Raw genomic sequence first — 23,422 nt, 5'->3', positions numbered from 1 at the left:
GCATTGAAGGTATCATCTGACTATGTGGGGATATTTACTGGCCTAAACCCAACCCCTACATGCTGACACATACACTATTTCCTGTGTAGGCGGGACTGGAAATGGGAGGGCCACTCCCACTCTGACCATGTAATCCATCCCCTGGTGAATAACTAAAACTAATGTCTTTCGGCTTTTCCCAGTTAGGGGTCTCCACAGCGGAACTCCGGTCCGCTAATGATTGGCAGTGGATTTTTACAGTGCCGATGTGCCAGCCCGATGCCCAACCTTCAAAGAAGGCACACACATTCACGCATGCACCTACCTGCATGTCTTTAAACGTCACTTGACCACAGGGAGGACATGCAGACTCCACACAGAAGGCGCTCCAGCCGAGAATCGAACCGGAGAACCTCTTGCTGTGAGGCGACAACGCTAACCACTGCACCACCGCGGCCTATATCCCCTGGTTCTTCCAACTCCACTGGTCAGTCAATTCAACTGAGCCCTGGCCTCTGTCACAGCCCATTGGTTGATGCCTGTCACATCCCACCCTCCCAATGTAGTCACTCCCATCCTCCCTGTCACTGCATCACTCACCCAAACCACTAATTAAACTCGGATCTCCTAGGCTGTATCAGGACTTTATCCCTGTATTTCACCAAGGCAATATTCTGTCATTATCAACTTTGGTACTCTTTTGCATGGGTTTGTGTTCTGTTGCACTCATTTATATCTACAAGAGGGTCATCAGGGATTACAGCATACAAATGATACTTGTGCCTTGGTTTCAGTGAATGTAGTAACTAGTCATTAACTTTCCACTCTCTTTCCAAATGACTTCTGTCAGGGACAGACATATGTTGATCTCATATAGCTAATAAGGGTACTGTCCCAACTTTGGGAACCTGCTCTCTGTACATAAAAAACACTGCAGATCTTTTCATATTGCAATAGATATAGAATCACCTTTAGTTCCTAAATGGTTTGTTCAGCAGGCCATCCTTTTTTCCTCAATTGTGTTATTTCTCAAGCACAAATAGCCTTAAGCTGTCTAGGAATCTCTTATTTTTAACAGTTCAAAGATTAACTGTTGTTTTTTCGTCAATGTCTAGCCATAAAACATTTCATCTTTTGTTTCCCTTACATTAAAGAGCAAGCTATCATCTGTGTGAAATATTCATCTTGTTTCTTATACATAACTTTAAAGCATTTAATCATCATCATTTTCATTTTGTCTTTTATCATTTTTGTGTACATCATTCATCTGTTTCATTACCCAAGATATCTCTTTGTTCAACCCCACTGCATCACAGGCAGCTGGCATTATTTCTGCTGCTGCTAAAACGTTGACACATTCTGCATTTCCTCTTTTCTTTCTCTTTTGCATTTGCCATTGTTATAGCCAGATATGTAGATTCATAAACCATGCAACAGCAGATTCTGCTACTTCCCTGGGCAGAGTGTGCACCATCTAAGCTTTTTTTTCTTAACATAGCATCCTCCTTAATGGCGTTTGTGTGTGTGTGTGTGTGTGTGTGTGTGTGTATGCATATATATAGATATATATATATATATATATATATATATATATATATATAGTTTGCTATTAAAATGTGAAAAGTAAAAAAAAATTATCAAGTAATTGAAAATAATGTTGTATCCATGCTATCGACCTGCCTATAATTCCGACTGGCCTTTCTCCAACATTTGCATTGGACGTTAAATAAAATAGCAGGAGGTGACATCAGACACTCAGGCTATTTTGTTTAATTTCTCCTATAACTTTTAATTGTACAACAGTAGTTTTTACTGTTTTGCAGGGGTGCTGCGCCACCCGCACTTCCTGCAAATTATATATTCCAACTCTAAGATCGCTCTAAAGTAGGGGAAGAGGTAAATTTCCTGATCCCCACTGTAGTGCTATCTGGTATTAGAATGTTGATCACACATTAGCGAATGCACACTAGCATTCGTTGCTTTGGATTCGAACATTTACAGATCGGCATTATGGGAAATATGAAACACGCATTCAACCTCCCCAGTTTTGAATAAGTGCCGATCCACATTTTAATAGTAAACCATATATATATATATATAGAGAGAGAGAGAGAGAGAGAGAGTGAGAGATAGAGATATATAGAGATATATAAATATATGTAAGTATCTTAGATGATATTGGCTTCATTTGTATGTTAACTTCCAGCCACAAATGTGTCAGACTGATTTTCACTGTGGTTGGGGTTACACCCCCCCCCCCCATTTCAGCCTGTGCAGCTCACTAACTGACCTTTTTAGTGGCTTGTCCATTTGCCAGTCAGTTGTGCACTCCCTTCCTCCTGCTTACCACTAACTCCAAACAGAGACATTTCCTTTAAAATAGGTTTCCCATTATCCTTTGCTGGCTTATACCAAAATATGTCACTGTATTTTTTTCATTCCTAAGATGTACTTGGCATTCATGCATCCAACTGCTGTTATCTTTTCCCAATGGAAAGCATGCCTTAGATGTTTAACTTTTATTTAACACCATTCTGAGTACTAATACTGCAGTATAAAGGAGCCATGTTTCAGGACAATTCACATCTTAGCTCCCATGGTTCTTTATGGCACAAGATCATTATACATCTTAACTAACTGGTTACATGTGGTTCAAAATAGTTGGCTCAGCATTTTTACACACTTTAACTGGCATGGCCTTCTGTTTAATTTTTTTATTTATATGTATCATTTGTTGACTGGGTTAGGCTCACTAGGCTTGTGACCTATTTTCAGGAGAACCCCTTACGGTGGTTATACTAAGTGTGGGAAATTTAGCCAGGACACACGGAAAATTCTCCTTCTCTTGCATTCGGAGTAGGAGAGTTAACCATGATGGAAGAGGACATGTGTAGATATGAGGACAATACTGCATTAAAAGTGTGAATCTCAACCTCTATGCACAAGATGTCTGGACAAAACCAAAAATAATGAGGGATCAAAGGCCCAAATTCAAGGGCATATTTTAAATATTACTCTTATAAATTTAGAAAGTTGCTAGAATAACAGGTTTTGCATTACCTTTCATTTTCTGAAGGATAAGAAGCCTGAATCTCAAATGTATGTCATTATTTGGTGAATTCATTTGTCAATGATTTAAAAGAAAACTACACATTTTATGAGGGACAGACCAAACATATAAAGCAAAAATTTGGCCATTCTGCACAAATCTGGACAGTTGGGAGGTATGATGGCTTGGATGATGGTGATGTTTTGGTGGAACTTATTCTTATGGAGAACAGCAATGATGTATGTAACAACTGTAGTGCATTAACTGAGGAATCAGAACTAACAAAGCAGCATCAGTCAAATAAGAAGGCTGAACATTCTGTTAATATATTATGGAGGAACAGAAACTTGAGGGGGTATTAAAAAATGCAATGATAGTCAAGGCAAAGGTCTCCAGAGAACTGGAACACTGTTGCATCAAGAGCTGAAGCAGAGAATGTACACAGCTGTTGCTTTCAGAGGTGTTTCTTTCCCAGAGTAGAGACACAATCAGATAGTTCATCCGCAGTGAAGAAGCTGTAATAATCTCAAGTAAAACTGAAAGTATGTTTGGTGTATATGTAATATGAGTTTAATGTGCTTCACTTCAACTCATCAAAGTCATGACACTGAAACAGTAACTCATTGCACTGATTAGTTTTTAATGGTCTCTCTTATTTAAAATGCATTACTGTATCCTTTGGAAAGTCATCTACCTCAGGGAACTTTCACATTGACATTAGTTCCCTAAGAGTTGACCTAGTTCTTTGGGATTTGGGAAGTTGCGTGGACAGTGACCTAACTTTTGACCAACATATGTCTATGGTAAGAAAGACCATAAACAAAGGGATTGTGTCTAGCTCTAGGGATGTCATTGTGCTCATTTACTCAGCCCTCATTAGACCAGTCATTGAATATAATGCCCGCTTTGTCACATATCTGTCTAGATACATTCAACAACTGGAATGCCCAGAGAAATACATTACTAAAAGTATTCAAGGCCTAAATAACATGTCTTACATGGACTGACTCATAGCTCTGTCACTGTACTCGATATTCTAGAGACTGCTTAGAGGTGATCTGGGCCTGGCATGCAAGGTATCCTCTCTTGCATTCCTGATGGATTTACTGCATATCATCAAATCTAATGGCATCAGAAATACTCAGTCTAGGGATCTAAACCTCTTCTGCAACATCAACAGAATGGTTTGGATGGACAGATATATTTTGCTGTTTTAACAGACTCTCAGTCTACATAAAACAAAGTTCATCCCTGTCCATTTTCATGTGAACTTAGATCTATGAATGGGAAACAGAAGATTTACCCCAGGACAGCTCACTGTAGTACTTATGGACAGAGACAGCTCCTAAATGCTTTATCCCATTCATGGGTCCCCTCAAATTATCTGTTGTATAATCCCAGTTATTCTTATTAGGGGAAATATATAATTATCGACTATATAACTGAATGGGATAGGTTATTTTAAAGACAAAAAGGTAAATTAGCTAGGTTTAAAATGGCCCGCAAGGGCAGCTAGTCTGGTACTTACCTATGAAATTAAATACCTCTGCTCTGGGGTAGAGGAGCTGCCCCCTTTTGCCCTCTAACATGTAAACATACTCTAGGTCTCACAATATTGATGAAAGGGGAGAAGACAACATTAGGATGTCATCAACTCTGTGAGTTGTGGTTCAGTGACTTTGCTGCAACGAGTAGTAGGGTTTGCTTGGGACTAACAGTTGCAACCCATGGAATTTTCATCTGCAAAAGTCATTTGGTCATTCATATGGCAGTTGAACCATTTCTGAATGTGTCATTGTAACAGGTGAAATTATAAGCAAATTTGGAAGATGCTTTTACAGATATAAAACAGACAGAACCTTGGTGTGACTGAATTATTCTGGACGTATCCGTTCAAAAACTGAAGCAGATTTCTTTGAAGTTCAATACTGATGAAAGTGATGCAAGCGTTTTTAGAAGAAATACATGCTGTAGATTATAAAATAAAAAAGAATGGTGGACTCACGGGCAGTAAGGTCTGGGGTGGAAAGATGTAAAAGCTGGGAATAATGAAGTGCTGCATATTGAAACTGAAGTAAATATATATGACTATAGAGAATGCCTAAGCTGTTTTGTAGTGTGTAGCATGCTTTTTGTGTGAGTGTGGATAATTTAATGCAGACCTGTGGAAAATGTGTGAGCAGTGAGGGAAGAAACATCTTTCAAAGCAGAATTATAAAACACTGTATATGAAATGTGAGTACACTGCACATTTTTGGTTTGACTGTAAAATGGAGGAGCCAGAAATAGTAGTAAGTGGAAGAATACATGAGATACAGAGAAGATGAGATTGATAAAGAGCAAGAACTACAACAGGAAGAAGAGGAAGATGAAGACAAGAACAAGAAGGAAAATTAGATACTGTAAGTGATGACACTGTTATCTTTAAATATGCAAGGTAAAGTAAAGGGTTCAGAGGGAACATACATCAGGGAGGGAAGCATGTAGTGCCTGTGGATAATTTTAAAATATTTGAGACTCAACAATCCCTGAATATTACAGTCGAATGAATGAGGGGGGAAGAAGAAAAAAGCAAACTGCTAGAGAAAAATAATTACTACATCTAAAAGGCATGAGAAGCAAAACATATTAAAAATAAATTAAAGAGTGAAAAATGGTAATGTAAAATATGAGATGCTTAGTAACACAATGGTATAAGAAAGTATTAACGACATTATACTGTTGGTAGATGTTAAATTAAATGATACAGAATGAAAGGAAAAGATTGAAGTGGTTAATGAAAAATGTTTTCTTGGCTAGGGGACCAGAGAAATGTTCTGGGACTGTAGTATTACCAAATAAAAAGAAATGCGTAATTAAAGATATGGTCATTTTTCAACCTAGATGATTCTGATAATGGATGTTTGAGATAAAAAAAAATAATAAAAGTATACAGGGTGGTGGTGGTGGGTGTTTACATGCATTCAGAGACAAAGTTAGCGTGATTTCTATGGTGGAGTCTGGAGAAAACATTGCTTGTGCTTCCGTGAGAGGGGTAGGTCAGCTAGGAGGGAATGCACCTTGTAGAAGTGAAGGGACAGCCTCTGTGGTCACCACATTATACCTTCCACCTCCCCCCATGCTTTGTTGAATATGTGTGCAGGAGGATAGGGCATAAGTAAGAAAAAGCTGAATAATCACTGATGGCTACCTAAATGTTTACCTCTCCCAGAAAAATCTAACCATGATGACGGGTAGCAAATGGGTCCATTGGATGGAAAAGAGCTGATGATTACCAGGTAGTAGTGACAAAAATATGGCAAAAATTAAATTCTGCATTTTTCATTAGCTTGCATCTTCATTGCCTTATGCTGACTATTCTTGCATTTAAGTTTTATGAATTAAGCTGGACACCTCAAGCAGTTTCACAGAATCAGAGTGAATGGAAGGTGCTATAGTCAGGAAGTGGGGGGATGTTAGATAGGTCCTTGAAACCATGTTGCAGTAACAGCAAATCCTGTCATACTTCATAATGAAAGGCCTTAATGTTGCACATTTCCTTGTTTGGGCTTGTGGCATAAAGGGGAACTGCCTTCATGTTTAGGTGTTTGGATATTGAAGTGGAGTAAGCACTAGTTTTACATTGCATAAAAAGGCAGAAGAACACTACGGTTTCTTATTCGCAGTATTTACCATTTGGAAAGAGAGGTTTTAAACCATCAGCCACAGAGCAGGCTGGGTTAGAGCACCACTCATCTCCCCTCTTGGGAACTTGCACTGTATTCACCTTTACTGCCACTATCTTTGAAGCAAGTTATTTTATCTTGTTTATCTTATTTTCTAAATCTTAGTACCATTTCATGGGAGGAGAAGGTCTCCCTTAGTATTTTGGTGGGGGTTTTTTTGTTGAAAAGTAGAGAGAGCTGTCATGTTAATCCGCATCTCCATCACACTAAAATATCCCGCATTCTTTATTCCCACATGAAATTTTTTTTTTTTTTTTTTTGGCCTGCAGGTCTCCTAAGTCCATTTTCTTAGTTGTGGCAGTGCAGCACCTATCTAAGTCCCCAAGCCCACTCACCCATGGGTAAGAATGTTCCCAATCCATCACCATTTGCTCACTTGGCATCTAGCCTTCACAAGACCCAGAGTGAGCAGTACACCCGCCCCCATCCCAGGAATATGGCTTGTCATTCCTTACATGCCCTCTGCCAGCTACAAGAGATACTCAAGTCACAACTCAAACCTGAGTCATGTGGGACATGAGTTTTTTACCCCTGTACACTATAGAGCTGGCCTCATAGAATCGTGGGAGTTACAAGCCAACTGAGCCACAAGGCCATTGCCATGTTACTAGTACCCACCCTTGGCCTTATCTCCCTTTTCAAGGAAGGCTAAACCAGTCATGCCAGGGATGAATTTATGAATACCCATCCAACTATCCAGCTCCTTTTTAAAGGTAGACAGTGTGTCACACTGCTACCTTGGAGAGTAAGTTTGTTACAAAGAAGAGGTAGGCACTGCTTGATTAATCTATCTCTCCAGCTTGTATTTTTTATTTGTTGGAGCAGATTTATATCTTTGTCCCTAGTGTTAGCTGGACTGTTTGATTTTTGAGGGTATAAGAGTTCTTGGATTGCTGGATCCCTTATGGCCCTATAAGCATGACCTGGATCACTCCCAAAGAGTCTGTATGAAACTGAATATACCGATAAAGCCTCCATTCTGTCTTGGTAGCCCAAGATTTTTAAGTTAATTATCATTTGGTTAAAAATCTCAGTTTTTTTCCAATTGCTTGATATGTTTAGTAAGTTGTGTCTCAAGTGAGTCTGAGTGTTGTACTCAGTAAGGAGTCTGCTCAGTCCTTGTATGAGTATAAGGAGGGGAGGTTTTCTTTTGATCTGGAGACCCCTGTGACACGATGGTAAAATATGAGGGCACTATCCAGTCAAGTACCAAGGTATATGACTACATTTTAATCTCTAAGTGGTGTGTTATCTATAATATACAATGGCGTCAGAAGTTGCTTGCTGAATGCTATGTTCTTCCACTTTTTAGCATTAGGTTTGAATCCATGTTTTTTTTTTTCACCAGATATTGACAAGTGTAAGATCCTATTGGAGTGTTGAATGTCATAGGGAGCTTTTACAATAATTCCCAGCTTACAGTCATCCACAAACTTTGTTAACCAGACATCTCTGAACTGCAGTGAAGTCATAATCATCCCTGCTACCCACTAGTGTTGCCACCTTTCTTTGTGGTGAAAACTGGACCAAGGCCACACCCCTAGACCTCTCATAACCACACCTATCTCCCCCTCTCACCACCCACTTTGCTTCTTTTTCCGATGATTTACTAAGCTTTTCTGTAAAAAGGCATAGTAAATCCACAGATTTAACAAGCTCCAATAGTCTGTTTCTTTTTTTGTTTTGTTTTTTTTTTCCAGACTACAGGACAATTGGTTTGATTTCTGGATAGTCCAGAAAGAAAACAGAAAAGTGAATGGTGCAAGAACTAACCAGCTGTTTTATTGTCCTTGATTCTTACCTTATGTTTACCTGAGAAAGGCAAATTACAATTACTCATTCTTTCACTAGTTTGTTGTCTCTGCATCCAAGAAATGAGTCATCTGTGACAACTTGTTTTTAATCTTGGAGTCTACAGGCATTATTAGGATTTTATTAACTGGTATTGCCATGTATAGTGTCTGGCAAATGTGGTTGAATTTTAAAGTTTTGCTGAGTCTGTGTTTAGTGTTCTGTTTTATTGCACTCAAAGCTATACATGGACGTGCATCTGAGAATCAATGTATAACTTTTGGTGAAGGCAGTTGTTTAACACTCTTGGTATATGTTTCAACTTAGGGTGGTCATAGGTTCATAGGTAGGTACTAGGCTATCGACCCAAGGGCCTAAGTAAGCCTAGCCAACAAGGTTCCCTGGCTTATGCCACCCAAGAAAGTTATTTTCCTATGCCCCTGTCGAGCAGAGCCACAGAAGTGATCCCCGGGGTGTATTTCCTATTTCCCATCCACTCATCAAGATTTTTCTTGAAGAGTGCTAATGAGGAACTTTGCTTGGCATAGATGGGTAGCTTGTTCCAGAGTATGGAAAGTCTCTTGGACAGGAATCTATCCTTCCAGCATGTCCTGTTTATTGTGGTGACAGGGTTTAGGTCCCTAGAACGTGTAGCTCAGAGGGATTGGGATTTCTTTAGGTGTAGCATGTCCAATAGCTCTGGGTTTGACATAGCTTTATATGTTAGACAGAGATCACCTCGAAGTAGGTGATATGCTACAGAGTAAAGCTGGAGTTTTTTGAGACCGTCTGTGTAGGGCATCTGTTTGAGGCCAGTAATCCTCTTTGTGAGGTGCATCTGTGGCCTTTCCAGCTACTGCAGATGTCTTGTGAGGTACATTCCAAAAGGGGCATTGTACCCTATAATGGGTCTAATGAGTGTCGAGTAGAGGGGAACAATGACCTCTTTTCTTTCCTGGATGAGAATCCTTTTGTGATGAGGTGTGCCACGTAGAAGGATTTCCTGACTACTGTGGTGATGTGATTATCAAAGGAGAGACTACTGTCCACCTGGGTCCCAAGGTCTCTTATCACACATTCGGCATTAAGTAGACTGTTACCTATGTGGTAGTTCATGGGTACAGAGTTTTTACCAAAGGGGATGACAATGCACTGAATGAATTACCACATAGGTGGCAGTACACTAAACATCGAAAGTGTGATGAGAGACTTAGGGACACAGGTGGACAGTGGTCTCACTTTTGATGACCACATCTCCACAACAGTCAGGAAATCCTTCTATGTGGCACACCTCATCACTAAGGGCTTTTCATCCAGGAAAAAAGGAGGTCATTGTCCCACTGTACTCATCCCTCATTAGACCCATTATAGAGTATAATGCCCCATTTGGTATGTACCTCACAAGATATCTGCAACAGCTGGAAAGGCCACAGAAATACCTCATTAAAAGAATCACAGGCCTAAAGCAGATGCCATATGCTGACCATGTAAAAACACTCCAGCTATACTCTGTGGCATATCGTCTACTCAGAGGCAATCTCTGCTTAACATACAAGGCCATGTCATACCCTGAGCTGTTGGACATGCTCCACTTAAAGAAATCCCAATCCCTCAGAGCCACACTCTCCAGGGATCTAAACCTTGTCATCACAAAACATGCTGGAGGGATAGGTTCCTGACCCAGAGACTCCCCATAGTCTGGAATAGACTGCCCATACATGTCAAGCAGAGCATCTCCTTGGCCCTCTTCAAAAGGAACTTTGAGTGGATGGAGATAGGAAATTCACCCTAGGGATCATGTCAGTCGCCCTGCTAGACAGGGGTCCAAAGAAGTAAATATTGTGGGAAGAAATATCCAGTGAATTGTTATGGCTAGGCTTGTATAAGCCCTAGGGCCGATAGCCTAGTACCAACCTATGAACCTGCTTGTATAAGCCCTAGGGCCGATAGCCTAGTACCAACCTATGAACCTATGAACCAGGACTGAACCCTGTGGTACTCCACTTGTCACTGGCTTGAAGTCAGATTTGGAGTCTGCAACTTTAACAGTGTGGGTTCTGTCAGTGAGCCAGTTGGCAACCTATCTTGTGACGTAGGGATTTATACCTAGTTTAGTGAGGTTTAGCTTTAATTCCAGAATGGGAGATGGTGTCAAAAGCCTTGGCGAGGTCAATATAGGCTGTGTGAACCACCTTACCCTCGTCTACGGCTTTGATGACTGCCTCAAAGAAGTTGATCAGGTTCAGGAGGCATGATCTGCCTTTCACAAACCCAAACTGGGTGGGGTCCAGAGTTAGGAGGTTACCAATGTCTTTGTTTATGAGTTCCATGATGATACATTCTATGGCCTTACAGACCAGGCTCGTCAGGCTAATAGGGCGATAGTTCCCAGGATCAGTGGTGGCTTCCCCTTTGTGGAGTGGGATAACTGTTGCCATGCGCCATTCAGTGGGCACAAAGCCTGACATGAGGCTATGATTGAACATGATGCTTAGGTGGGGAGCCAGTTCGTTCTGAAGTTCGTGTAAAATGCAGCCTGGGATGTTGTCCGGTCCTTTGGATGCTGTGTCTTTAGAAAGTGCAGCTTTTACCTGCATAGTTGTGATTACAGGGACTCTGCATTCTTCCTGTATAGATATGGGCCCTTTAGGGGGTGAGATAGGGGTAAAGTTAGCACTGAACCTATCTGCCAGGATGTTGGGAATATCAGTTGGTTCTGTAATTTTCATGCCATTGTGCTGTAACTCAGAGCAGATCTGGGTGTTGCCATTGAGATTCTTTACATAGCTATAGAATGCTTTGTGGTTGTCCCTAGAATCAGTGGCAATTTTGTTTTCATAGCTAGCTTTGGAGGATCTTATGAGGGATCTCAGCTTCTTACTGCGGCTGACCAGGGAGCTCCTCCGTTCATGGGATTTGCAACAGTTTCTTCCTTCTGTTGTAGAGTTTGTTTATGGTAGGAGACCACCAGATTGACTTCCTTCTTTTGGAGGATAGCATATTGGTTCTGTTTGGCATAGCATGATCTATGCACTCGTGTAAGTGCTTACAGAGTGCATTTGTGTAGGATTCAGCAGTCGTAACTGTATTGTCCATCTGCATAGGTGTCATGACGTTCGCCACTTCTGTCTTAAGAAGCATGAAGTTGGCTTTAGAGAAAATTTTTACCATGGTTTTCTTAATGGGGGGTGGTAGTGGGATGTGGATATCTACGGTGATTAGCTTATGATCAGATCTGACCACCGAGGAGTTGACTTCAGGTGTGGAACACCGGTCACTCATTTTGGTAATGACTAGGTATATGATATTGTTGTCCCTGGTGGGGGTGTGGATAAGTTGATCCAGGGCACTGGAATTTATGAATTTCATAAAGTGTTGTGCAAAGGAGTTGGTACATGAGTAGTTTTCCCAGTTAATGGTAGGGTAGTTGAAATCGCCCATTATTAGAGTGTTTGGTTGAATCCTAATATTTTCCAGTATATCAAGAAAAGAGAAGTGGTAATCCTGGGGCATGGTGGGGGATCTGTAGCAAGCTACAGTTTGGATTGCAGTTTTGCCCAGAGTTAGTTGCACTTGAATAACCTTGGATGCATTATACTGAGCAGCTAGCCTGGAGGTGTGATATCCTTAAAGAATATGGACACGCCTCCGCCTTTGGTGTTCCGGTCCAGGTTAGGTGGCCGAAAAGTGTGGTATGAGTTATAGCTTGGTAATGCAGGGGTGCTCTCTGGAGCCGTGAACCAGATCTCTGGTCATTATTCTTGCATCTCTTGCACATTGGTCTTTGTTGGCAAGTTAATGAAGTGTCAGTAATATGCACATGACAGTTATTGTGCTTCCTTATAAAACCATCTTTAATTAGATTAGAAAAGGCACATAACTAATTGTGGTTAATTAATTATCTGTCAGACATCATCCATGCATTCGGCATAGAGCCACACATTGATATTGGCTTTATACTTAGATTTTGGAAATTTTTTTTCCTAAGGTAGATAATAAATTATTTACACAGAAGCCTAGAAGGTGACAAATTGCAAAAAATTATTGTACATTGGTTAGAGAAAGGCTGAATGGTCAGAAATGGAATGTGGTGAATGAGGACAGCATATGGGAGTGCATCTTAGAAGTGGTACAGGCTCTTTTTTGGGCCACTCTCGTTTACGGCTGCTGCAGAGATATAATAGCATTAATAAAAATGTTTGCATAAAACACACAGAGGGTGTTAAAATTATAAAGACAATTACAGTAAATAAGAAACAAAGGCATTCCAAAATGTAATAAATTCAACATGATAATGAACATTTGAAAATATTGTAGGCATAACTATTTAAAAGGTAAAACTTAATGACTTAAGGCAAGGTAAAAAGTTGTAATCTTGTAAGAAAACACACCCACAGACACTGCAGTTGCAATGCTGTGAGGCTGAGCCAGTATTCCAAACAAACTTCCGAAACTATTTTTACAGGAAGCAAACCCCCACCCCATTCAGAGGGTTGCATGCCGTAATTATTTACTTTCATTCTAGTTACCACACCAGATAATCTTACTTTCATTAAAAAAAAAAATACTGGAAGCCTTGCATTTACAGCCTTTGCTGGATCTGTTTTCACACAAGTAGAACATATCTCAGTGTAAAAGATCAGATACCGTATGCCTTGGAAATAGAATGCATTAACATTCATGTCAGGAGTTAAGGAATGACATAAAAACTGAGTAAAAGGATTGTATAAAATAAATAAATAGGAAGGCATCTTTAATAGTGGGTTGTATCCTGAGATTCATAATGTCAGGATGTGCAGTTTGTCTCCTTTACTTTTCTGTCTTTTGTACAGTAACTGCACATTTTCTAGTGGCAAAAGGATTGACAAGTGAAATGACAAATGAGGTATCAAACAATACAGAACAATGGATACTTGGGGAACAATGACGGCTTCGGTATCAAATGACAGCGTTAGTGTTGTATTTGATTAATAAAGCCATTTGTCACAGTTTTGAAATCCTTGTTTCTAAATGGCAGATGTTATTTGTATGGCTGTCATACTTTGTTTATTTGCATGAATTTTATCCAGCCTTCTAGTAACTTTGCTGCAGGTTTACTCAGTTGTGCACCACAGTTCTCCAAAAATGAGGGCAGAAAAAAGAATTAGTGCATTGTATTGTAGTCCATCAAACGGTACCTTGCATACACTCACTCTGCTTATTGCATGCAGTAAAAGCCCTTGCCTCAATGATGCCCATTCCTTCACCAGTAAATTCTAGGAGACCTAGTTCCACTTACTGGGGAAAAAGGTCAGTAAAATGTTTTGGGATAAGAAAAATTGTAATTGCCTTTACCAGTAGTTAGCTAACGAACAGGACTGAAAGACCTGGGTGTAATTTAGACTGCGAAAATGCTACCTACCTACCCTAAACTTGTAATTGAATAAATGTAGATTCATGAAGGAAGGGAATTAAATTTTGCACAGCAGTAACACTAGGAGATAGCAGTCTTTTGCTTTTGTGTGGACAAGCCAATAAAGAAGCTGCCCAGTTGTAGATTACTTTCATAATTTGCCATGTGTTTTATGTTTTAATTTCATTGAGATTTTTGCTGGGTTCACTTAATGGCCTATATAAATGTTACCATGGAATGAATTTCTGATATTTGATTTCTAATAATGTAAATAAGTGGTAAAAACTTCACTCTTGTTCAATTAATGTTTGTTTCCTTTGATTTCTGCCTAGGATGTAGAAATCCGTACAAATGCTGCTAACTACCTCCCTCAGATTAGCAAACTGTTGAACAGGGTTCCACGTGAAATGCTGCTTCTCCTCAAGACAAATGACCTTCTCAGAGGGATTGAAGCAACCCTTCAAACCAGGGCGAGTGCGAGCTCCTTCATTAATATGTCCCGCTGTTGTATCCGTGCTATAGCTAAGTAAGTATACAAAACCAACCCATTTGCTATAGGAGCTATAGTGCTTTCATTTTAAGTCAATAGTGGTGTGGCAATGTGTGTGCCATCTTGTGTTCTGATTTTGGAGATCCTTTTATCTTCTTTTTTTGTGAGGGTTTTTTTCACGTGTATTTTGAGGAAATACTCCAGCAAACTTAGCCCCCAGTATTTTTCTTCACTAGAAGATAAAAGTATGGCTGTCATATTTGGTTCAGAGCTGCACATATGACAAATTCTGGAATCATAAATAAATATCATACTAAACAGTCTGTGCTTTGCTCTGGAAAGAAAATATTTTGTAAGTCTGATTAATTGTGAAGACACATTCCACTTCTCCTTCAGAATAGTAAATACCGAAGATGAAAACAGATGTTAAATCATTCTAAAAGTAAAAATTGAGCTGCAAAAAATATATGAATATAATGCAGAAGTACAAAGTTCACCTCACAACACAGAATCATTGAGGTATGCATGCTTAACTATTGGTCTCTTGCTATCCACAAAGTAAGTAAGGAGACATCAAAAGTGTGATGATCTGCTATACTCCTTTGGGAAAGTGGTTTGCAGGATAATACATTAGGTACTGGGTAGCATCTGCTAATGGTGCAGCTTCATCAGTGTCATACTGCATAATGAAAAGAATTTTAAGTGCATTGTGCACATTTGCTTTCTCAAGCAATCTTTCAGGAACTGTCTGAGGAAAGCTAATACAAAGAGAAATGTCATTGGATCTTAACAGAATTTCACAAATGTTTGAGCTCCAATGTTACCTCTGACCTGAGTTCACATAGGAGGACTAACACAGGAGCTGTAACAGCTCCTTCATTTGTAATCCTATGTAAGGAGAATAATGTGCACATCACTAAGCAAGAAGCTGTTTAATTGGTTAAAAATACCCTAAGAATTGAAACAGAGGTCGCTGCTTCAGTCTGATCAGGTCAGGTACTTAGGAAAGGCAGATAAGCTTTTCCACCAAATGACTGTTGAGGGAGAGGTTGAAATGCTGAAGGACTGGCTTAAGAAAGACAGTTGCAAACTGCAGACTTTACATTGTACTGCATTTTCAATTAGTCTTGGTGAATCCCTCTTTTGTAACATCTGTGACAGATATTCTTACTGCTGCTCTGGGTTTGTATACATATTTTTGAAAGGTGGCATATAATAAGCTGACATCCTCCTGAAAGTAATACAAGAAAAAACAGGCAAAAATCACATCTGGACGTCATTAATACATAATTGCAGATTTGTACAACTTACTTGCCGCTGTTCTGGTCTTTAGAAGGGACACCAGTACAGTGACTGAGGTGTTCAGAAGCCTTTATTTGGCACACACAACTTGTTCTGTACATAGCGTTTCCTCACCATCTTCGGAAGTGACTTTGTAGTAAATTTTGCATTAAATACCATGGCTATGCATTGCTGTCTATGTTGCACTGGTGGAACAGAAGTTTTGGAAGTGAAATAGTATGAGGAGGTTATACAAACCTTTTATAGTCTTCTCAATGTGGTAAAAGGGGACATGACATGCAGCTTCCCTTTTTTATGAGTGTTGTAATTTCTTGGAATAATTATAGTAAACTCTAACTTCCTTATTAATATTATTATTATTATTTAATAATATACATTTATGTAGATGCTGGTTATTAGTGAAGCTCCTCTCAGATTTATAGTACAACATGGTTGGGAGTGGTTAGTTCACATTTACTCATGGTGGTAGGTGTTGCATCCTTCTTCCAGACTACCCCCCCCCCCCCACACACACACACACACACACGGTGAAAGTTCTGAAATACCCGTTACCTGTAGTTATATTTTGCTTTCATAACCTAACATTATTTTGAAAATAAAAAAATCTTATCAGTTTAAAATGACATCACTGTTTGTTGCAGTATCTCTGTCCATTCTACCCCTTGGTGCTGATAATGAGTCAACAAGCATTGCTTAATGTACTGCAGATGCAAACACTATTGTTTGTGCTTTTTATTACATCAGACTTTGACATTAGCTGTCAATGTGAAAATGGCATTACAAAGTAAATTTAGTGAAATTTAATATACAGTGTTAAGGTACTCAATAATTTCATACAACACAGTTCAGCACAGTAGAAAGATCTCCTTTATTGTAAAAGAACACAAGTACATGGGAGATGAACCAGTCAATGTCTTGTCTCCCTAACAGTCATCTTTAAACTGTCAAAACTTCTGAGCAAACATTTTCTTATCTATCAGGCTATGACCACTAACCAATTTAACGAAACACCTCTGTGTTAAGAATATGCAGACCCCCTATCTAAGTTTTTCTCTTATCAGGGATAAGCTCCAATTTTCCATGCTGGCATTAGGAAATTCCAAGAGAGTGGAAAAAAACCAAGACAGACCTGTGCTGTCAAGATCCATTTTAAAACAAGATGAGTTTAGCTTTCAATGAAAGAGTATTATACAAAACACTTAAAAGTCTTCTCCCTTCTCCATTTGATGCTGTGAAGCATCACTTAGGTCAAATAATTTCAGACATTCTTTACATGCAGTTTCCTTCTGTCCTTTACATGCACAATGCTTGTATAAGTGCTTAGCAAAAATGCTTTATAAGCAATAAACACACATCTGTTTGTTAGATCTATTCTAGACAGAATAAAGAAACAGTCTGAGTAACTTTCCATCTCATTTTCCCTTTTACATATGTTATCCTAGATTTGTCCAAAACTTTCTAGTACTTTTTCTTTACTATCTTCCTTTTCATCATAATTTTTTACAACAGTGGTTAGTGGCACTTTTTCATTTTCTTTTTTAATATGCATATTTTGGAATTTAATACCTTTTCTAGATGCAAACAGCTGTATGATTATTTTCTGCACACAAATAAAATCTTACATAAAAGAATCACTATATAGAAATGAGCATAACACATTTCAAAAGACCTCTCCATCCTGAAATTAAGCTTGTTAACCAAGTCCACTGAGAGTTGTCAGCTTCTATAGCATATGACAATGCCACAGCCTTCTGAATGATCTCTAAATTACTATAAATAGCATATTCATTGTTTGGCATAAACATGCAGCACTCAGCTTGGATGAGCATGCATGTACCCCCTTTAGATGCAAGGGTGAAATCAAGTGCCATTTTGTTCTGCAGCACTAAACTATGCATAGCAGTCATTTCAATAGTAATTTATTTTACCTATTCAAAAGTTGCATTAGTCAACACCTATAATATTTCAGACAATTTTCTCAATTCCCTAATTGACTTTGTTGCCCCATAGGCAGGTAAAATACCCGTCCATAAATGACATCATCATGCAAGTCCATATGTGATAGTCCTTTGAAAGCAGTTTGTTCTAAAAAAATGATGATAAATGCAAGAAACATCTGTTTTCTTTTTTAATGAGAATTTAATATTCTTTATCTCCCTTTTTCAGCAAACATTGTGAATAGTCCTGCTGGGTACAGTCGAAGAGGTGGAGTAACATGACTAATGTAACAACATCCCAACCAGTATGCTGGTAACCAGGGGTAAGCTTGGTCTCCACAAATATAATTAAATTCACATAACATAGCAATACCCTGTCCACCAGCCCTATCATACATTCACCGAGTAATATTACAGTCATTCCACCCAACAGGAAGTGTTCCATTTTTAACATACCAAGTATGTCCCTTTACAGCCATTGTTAATTAAAGTGGAATAAGTCTAAAAAAGGGATAACATTATGACAAGAATTATTTATGCCACTTTTAAGTTTGGTCACCAGAATTTTCAAAAGTGCTGCTCCTACCTCTTTCTCTTTTGCTGGTACTAGAAAGAAAGGAATACTCCCATCATTTGCTGATGGTATATACATACACACCCAACAGTTACTAACATTCATAGTCTTAGCATAAGTATATGGTGTGGCAGAAAAAGCATTAAACTTAGGATGAGAATGTGGTAATCTCTGTTCATCTTTAACAAAATGTTAAGTTTTGATAAAAAAAATTGTCCAGTATTTTCAGTTTCAATGGCGTGTGATGAGAGATGGAAATGCAGTAAAACAGTGATGAAAACCATTAAAATATTAAGCAGGCTGGGAATGGAGAGGATTCTCAAAAAATTGTAAACAAGGATGATTCACTTTCTTTTTACAGTTTATATGTTGCTGATTTCTAAATTCTACACTGGGTCCTGTGCTGATGGAATTTCTATGAGCAGCACTTGGTCACATGACTCATTTCTTGATCTCTGGGCCGATTTCCTCTCATCGTCCATTATAAGCAATAATGCTGGATTGTTAGGCCTCACTTCTACCCATGTTGGTTTCCTTGTTTTTTTCTTCTGGTATGAGATGAAATGGGTTAGTAATTGAAAATGTGAAATTACACTGTTGGCATTTTGTTGATATTCATCACTAGGAAGGGCCTTGTTAACATGTGAAACATGAATCCAGGTGGCTAATCCTTCACACTGAATGGCAGTGATGGTTGTAAGGAGAACCAGGAAGAGTCCTTTTCATCTTGGTTGAAGGGTGTGGTGTCTAGAGAAATACTGAATGCAGACCCGGTTGCCTGGAGTGATGCCATGGCAGGAGGAGGGGTCATGTTGTTGAGTTGCAATGTCCTGTGGATGAATATGTTACAGAACAGAAATGAGAGTCTTGCAATAAACAAAAATGGATTCTTTAACATCTTGTAACTCTAAATTACTTGGAAATGGTGTAGCTCACATCCTCATAGGTCATTCCATGGCGATCTCCTGGGGAGAATACTTTCTAGGAGTGCTAACTGCACTATAAATACTAAACAATACAAGATGCAAAACCTCTGGCCACTTCAGGCCAGTCTCCTCACATTGTTTTGCAATTCTAGTTTTTAAAGTCTGATTAATTCTGTCAACAATTCCAGCAGCTTGGGTCTGTGTGGCCAGAGATATTGTATATTTACTTTCTTGATTTCACATACTTGCTGTATTTTCTGATTCGTAAAATTAGTTCTTCAGTCTGATTAAACATAACAAGGTACTCCAAACCTGGGTATGATTTCTTGCAACAGTTTCTTGGTGACCATAGTTGCATTATTCCTAGCACAGGGATAAGCTTCAACCCGTTCAGAAAACAAAATCCACAATCACTAAAACATACTTGAACTTTTGATGCTGTTGGAGTTCAGTAAAATCCCACTGTATACAATAAAAATGTCCCCACAGCTTTTTTAAAGACTGTGTGGGAACAGGTACACACTTTGGCACAATGTATTGAACACAAATTGTACAAGTATTTACACAATGCTGAATGGCTTAGGAAATGTAAGGGGCATACCAGTTAGTAAAAATTTGTCTTATTAATGCATTCTTTCCCAAATGAGAGAGCAAATGATATGCCCATACTATTTGGACTAGAAATGAATGTGGGGCTACTAGCCTCCACTCCAGATGGCACCATAATGAAACCAGAGAGTAGCTCCAGCCATCATATATCTATCTTAGCTTTTTGTAATCATCAGATTGATTTTGAAAAGACAACACTTCCTGTAAAGAAACAGGCACATTATTCACTTGCTTCAAAAAGGAATCCTGAGCAGGATTACACAATGCTGCTTGTCTAGCTGCCATGTTGGCAAATGCATTTCCCGTAAAAATGTAAGAATCATCAGTCTTATGGGCAGCATATTTGACTACAGCTATTAACATTTCACTTCAAAATGTAAGAATCATCAGCATTATAGGTTGCACTTTTGACCACAGCCATTTCCCCTAGGTAATAAAAGTGCGTTTAAAAGTTCATTGACAAAAACAGAATTTTTAGAGATGTTCACCATATTTATCACTGCTGCAGTAGCCCTAGCTATGTAAGTTATATCCTGCCAAGGATATAACAGCTGGACATCTTCCAAAGTGTCATAGTACTTTCCACACATCCAAACTGTCAGGCACTCTAGCTAAACTGACTAAAAGACAAGTCTGAGCGCCAAGCCCTTCAGAGCTTTACTACCGCTGAAGAATACGCTCCTCTAAGGCTTTCAATGACCAGTGGCATGGGGTTGTTCCTTTGCTGGGCAGATAAGTTCCCTTTCCATTTTCTAAATATTGTTTTGTGTTTTAGCACTTTCCTCTTCAGGAAAGTTATTGTAAAGCTAGTTGTTATGTGTTTTAATGGACTGTCACAAGACTGTATCAGCTTTTAAATAGCAGTGCTATTTTTTCTGTCAGTTTAAAAGTTGAGAAACTGAAAAATTTTTTTCTGTGGAGAAATTGTGTTAATTTTACTTTTGAGGGGACTGGCAAAATGTTTTAAAGTGCTTTTTACCATGTTTTTTCTCAAAAAAGTGATTTTTAAAGACATTTAGCTGTACTTGCATTTGCTGCTTGCCTTCCCTGGGAAAGAAGCACCATTTTCAGCTTGACCTTGGAACAAACTATCAGACCCATGGTCAGGCCTTCTTCCAGCTACAAAAAGAAAAACTTAAACTATCAGTCTTTGCCACTGCAACTGGCTAGCAATTTGCCTCAGCAGCAGGTGGGTAACTTTGCTGTAGCCATTTGTTCTACCTTAGACCAATCAGCTTTTATTCTGAATCCGTCTGGTGTAGCACGTGCAGCCACTATGGACTGGGTATTAGCCACATCCTCTGTGGCTGTCGGGGTTCCCTTAGTGGCCGGTGGAGAGCCACTGTTGTCTGCCCTATGAGATGGAACAGGAGAGGCATCTCTATTGTGTCAGAATGCTATGCCCATCCACGGGGAAACTGCTGCTGCAATTAGTAACATGGCAGGCTCCATTTTTCCTGTCAAAAAGAAACAGAAAACTAAGCATATGTCTACTCCTCTTCAGATTTCCTTAGTCAGGAGTAGTTTACTGGGTCTGGCTCAGAATTTAATTCAGAATATTGATCCTTCTTGTAAAGTAGTTTTTGGTAGAAGGATACCTCTTTTCCTGAAGGGCAGATACAGTGGCTTCTCCTCTGATTCAGACTCAGAGGAGGGCTCAGTTTCTGATTCTCCCTGTGGGGGTTGATCTTTCTCTGAAACTGTTGCTGGAATGTACCAGTGTTTTCAGTGGGAGAAACTTTTAAAAAACAGAAACGACCAAGTTCACACAACGCTCCATCTCACTCAGACAGCAAAGCCAGGACCAAATAGCAATAGCAGTACTCCAAATCACACAACGCTGGCTTTGCTGTCTGAGTGAGGTGGAGCGTTGTGTGAACTTTTTCAGTGGGAGAACACTGAGGTTTCTCACTCCCTCAAAAATAGTATGCGTTGCAACAGAAGGAATTTCCAGGACCTACACCCTTCCTTCTGTCCTGTCTGATATAGAGGATGTGTGTGACTGCCTGCAATTTTCCTGATTGTCACCTAGCTGCCCCTAAAAATGCAGATAGGCTGTATATAGTTCCTCAGTGTTTTAAGTTTTTGTACACTGTACCCAAACCTGATGTAGCAGCTATAGCTTTAGTCGATCCTAATGCCACTAAACGCTTAGTTAATTCCAATTCTACTCTTTCTGATAAGGATGGGAAAATTATTGATAGGTATGGGGAAAAAAGCATATACTTCTGCAACTTTGATTTTCAGAATTTTAAAACGTCATGCTCATATGTTAATGTTTGTACTGACTAATTGTGAAAGTACTGCAGTTTCTTCTTGTGAGGAAAAAAATCTGCTTTAACTAATTTAGTTTCTTCTATTGCACGCCAATAGTCATTGTTTATAGTATGCATATGACTCTTTTGATTCTTCTTGCAGGACTATGGCCACTGATACTCTTTTGAGGAGATTTGCATGGCTGCATTTTTAGAACATTCCAGGTGGTGATAAAAGTGCAATTTTAAATTTCTTTTTGGCTAGACATTTAGTTTTTGGCCCCTGTGCTGCAGAGGTGATGAAAAAGTGTGATGAAAGGGGTAAGTTGATCCAGATGCTGGTAAACTTATGTTAAGAGGAAATGGTGGGGTGGGGGATTCCAAAAAAAAAAAAAAAGCTTTAAACCTCTAAAACCAAGGACAGTCTAACAAGTGTACCTAATCAGGCATATCCAACAATTTGAATTTCCACAGAGGTTCCTCACTAAAAGAATACAGGGCATAACTAACATGTCCTATGCAGGCTGCCTCAAGGCCCCATCCTTGTATTCTGTCTCTACAGGCTGTTGAGGGGAGATCTATGCCTGGCATACAAGGCATTGTCAGTCTCCACTCTGATGGACCTCCTGCATTTGCACAAAACAAGCAGCACCAGAATTACCTGTTTTAAAGCCTTAAACCTTGCATGTGATATATATAGGACCTGCTGGAGAGACATGTATGCATCTCAGAGACAACTCCATCACTGGAACAGGCTCCCCATCCATGTGAAGCAGAGTCCCTGCCTAACCCTATTCAAGTGTAGCTTGGACAGTTGGATGGGGAGCAGGAAATTCATCCCTGGTTTGGCACCTATGTCTCTAATAGTCACAGGCAGCCTGCAAATGAATGATTTCCCAGGCTTCTGCTTGTAAATGTTTCACCTCCTAATCCCCCTGCTTAAACTTATCAAGAGTACCAGAACTTCTCAGAGATTTGGATGCATGGCCAGGCTTAAAAAAGGCCTTTGTGGTCATTAGACTTGTAAACACCATCATCATCTTCTTTTGGCTGTTCCCATTAGGGGTCGCCACAGCGGATCATCTGTTTCCATTTTTTTCTGTCCTCTGTATCTTGCTCTTTCACACCAACCACCTGCATGTCCTCTCTCACCTCATCCATAAACCTTATCTTAGGCCTTCCTCTTTTCCTCTTACCTGGCAGCTCCATCCTTAGCATCCTTTTACCAATATACCCAGCATCCCTCCTCAGCACATGTCTAAACCAACCAATCTCGCCTCTCTTGCTTTGTCTCCAAACTGTCCAATCCAAGCTGACCCTCTAATATACTGATTCCTAATCCTGTCCATCCTAGTCACACCCAGTGCAAATCTTAACATCTTTAACTCTGCCA

The 23,422-nt window shown here is 39.4% G+C and overlaps 1 protein-coding gene across 1 annotated transcript in view; it reads left to right on the top strand.

Moving 5' to 3' along the window:
- The window catches only part of LOC122804269 (aarF domain-containing protein kinase 1-like), a 1,777,942-nt gene that overhangs the window by 1,717,552 nt on the left and 36,968 nt on the right, over positions 1-23,422 (top strand). Inside the window, exon 4 of the mRNA XM_044074046.1 lies at positions 14,269-14,462. Coding sequence (XP_043929981.1) covers positions 14,269-14,462 — 194 coding nt within the window. The remainder of the gene's footprint in view (positions 1-14,268; positions 14,463-23,422) is intronic.

This window comes from Protopterus annectens, chromosome 6.part0, assembly GCF_019279795.1.
Source record: "Protopterus annectens isolate FY-2018-M chromosome 6.part0, PAN1.0, whole genome shotgun sequence".
NCBI lineage: Eukaryota > Metazoa > Chordata > Ceratodontiformes > Protopteridae > Protopterus > Protopterus annectens.
Note: the sequence above shows the minus strand (reverse complement) of the source record. Positions and strands in the feature narration are given on the sequence as shown.